Source organism: Notamacropus eugenii, chromosome 7 (assembly GCF_028372415.1).
Source record: "Notamacropus eugenii isolate mMacEug1 chromosome 7, mMacEug1.pri_v2, whole genome shotgun sequence".
NCBI lineage: Eukaryota > Metazoa > Chordata > Mammalia > Diprotodontia > Macropodidae > Notamacropus > Notamacropus eugenii.
Window position 1 is genome coordinate 117370947 of NC_092878.1, and position 1587 is coordinate 117372533.

At 60.8% G+C, this 1587-nt stretch overlaps 1 protein-coding gene across 1 annotated transcript; it reads left to right on the forward strand.

Moving 5' to 3' along the window:
* Positions 1 to 202: 202 nt before the first annotated feature.
* Positions 203 to 1314, forward strand: NEUROG2 (neurogenin 2). The gene has a single exon (XM_072623480.1). The coding sequence runs from the start codon at positions 309 to 311 to the stop codon at positions 1173 to 1175; it is 867 nt and encodes a 288-aa protein (XP_072479581.1). The 5' UTR covers positions 203 to 308; the 3' UTR covers positions 1176 to 1314.
* Positions 1315 to 1587: the final 273 nt, after the last annotated feature.

The following is a 1587-nucleotide window of genomic DNA, read 5'->3' on the forward strand; positions in this document are numbered from 1 at the left end:
CAAGAATAGGGTACAGTAAAGGGCTAAACACAGTCGCATGGGGGCGCAGAGTGGCGACGAGTGTGAGCCTGGAAAAGCATTTGACTAATTCTTCACCCGAAGGTGCAACTGGAGGCAGGAGAAAAGAATACTGGATTCTATTAGAGTGTCGTGGCGGGTTTTATTTTATTTTATTTGTTAAGAAGATACCCATCTCTCATACTTTCCAAGAAAAGACCTTTCGGATGGTCGATTCATGTCATTACTGAGTTTCTTTGTATTTTTGCCCCTTTCCCGACAGGTGCCTTTCGCTTCGCTCGTGGACAGAAATGTTCATCAAATCCGAAACCTTGGAACTGAAAGAAGAAGAGGACGTTCTGGCGCTCCTGGGCTCTTCCTCCCCTTCCTCGTCCTCCTTGACCCCGCTGACTTCCAGCTCGGAAGAAGAAGACGAGGATGACCCGGACGCGCCGGCCCGCGGGCGGCGGCCACGGCTGGCCCAAGCCCAGCAAGCGTCGGGCGGAGACGGAGGCGGTGGTGGCGGAGGGGGTGGGGAGGAGGGCAAGCCCGCGTCTCGCCTTCTAAGCTTGGCTCATGAGTGCAAGCGACGGCCGAGCCGGGCCCGGGGGAGCTCTCGGGGCGCCAAGACCGCGGAGACCGTGCAGCGGATCAAGAAGACCCGGAGACTCAAGGCCAACAACCGTGAGCGTAATCGGATGCACAACCTGAACGCGGCGCTGGACGCGCTGCGCGAGGTGCTGCCCACGTTCCCGGAGGACGCCAAGCTGACCAAGATCGAGACGCTGCGCTTCGCCCACAACTACATATGGGCCCTCACCGAGACCCTGCGGCTGGCCGATCACTGCGGGGCCGGGGGCGTGGGCGGGGGCGCGGGCTGCCTGCCCGGGGCTCTCTTCTCCGACGCCGCGGTGCTGTTGAGCCCCGGGGGAGCCAGCGCGGCCCTGGGCAGCTGCGGCGCGGACAGCCCCTCGTCAGCCTCCACGTGGAGCTGCAGCGACAGTCCGGCGTCCGCGTCCTGCACGCCCACCAGTTCTACTTCTCCATACAGCTGCACTTTATCACCCGCCAGCCCGGCCAGCTCGGGGGGCGGCTCCGACTTGGACTACTGGCAACCCCCGGCCCCAGACAAACACCGTTACGCACCTCTGCACCCCATAGCCAGGGACTGTATGTAACATCATGGCTGTCCACACTGCCCCCTGAGCCCCTGCGCGCTCCTTCAGTCATCCCCTTCATCTCCCAAACCCGCGAGTCAGCTCACTTGACAGTTTAGTTGTATGTTACGTGGGTGCAAAGTACTTTGGTTGTGTTTGCTCTGGTCTAACTTGGGAGTGGTGGTGGGGAGGGGGGCAGGGGTAGTGGTGATGGAGGAAGGGACTCTGCCACCGAGAGGTGTGTTCGAATTCTGCATTGTTCTTGTTTCAGTAGCTCCAGGCCACGCGGCTCTCTCTGCCGGGGAGCGGGCGGGGGCGGAGGGAACCAAAGGGTCTACCCAACCAACGGAATCGCCCCTCCTCTCCCCCTTTCTCTTTTGGTCTCATCCATGTGAACCTCGGAGGGGGAACGCAACTGGTTCGTGTGATCTTG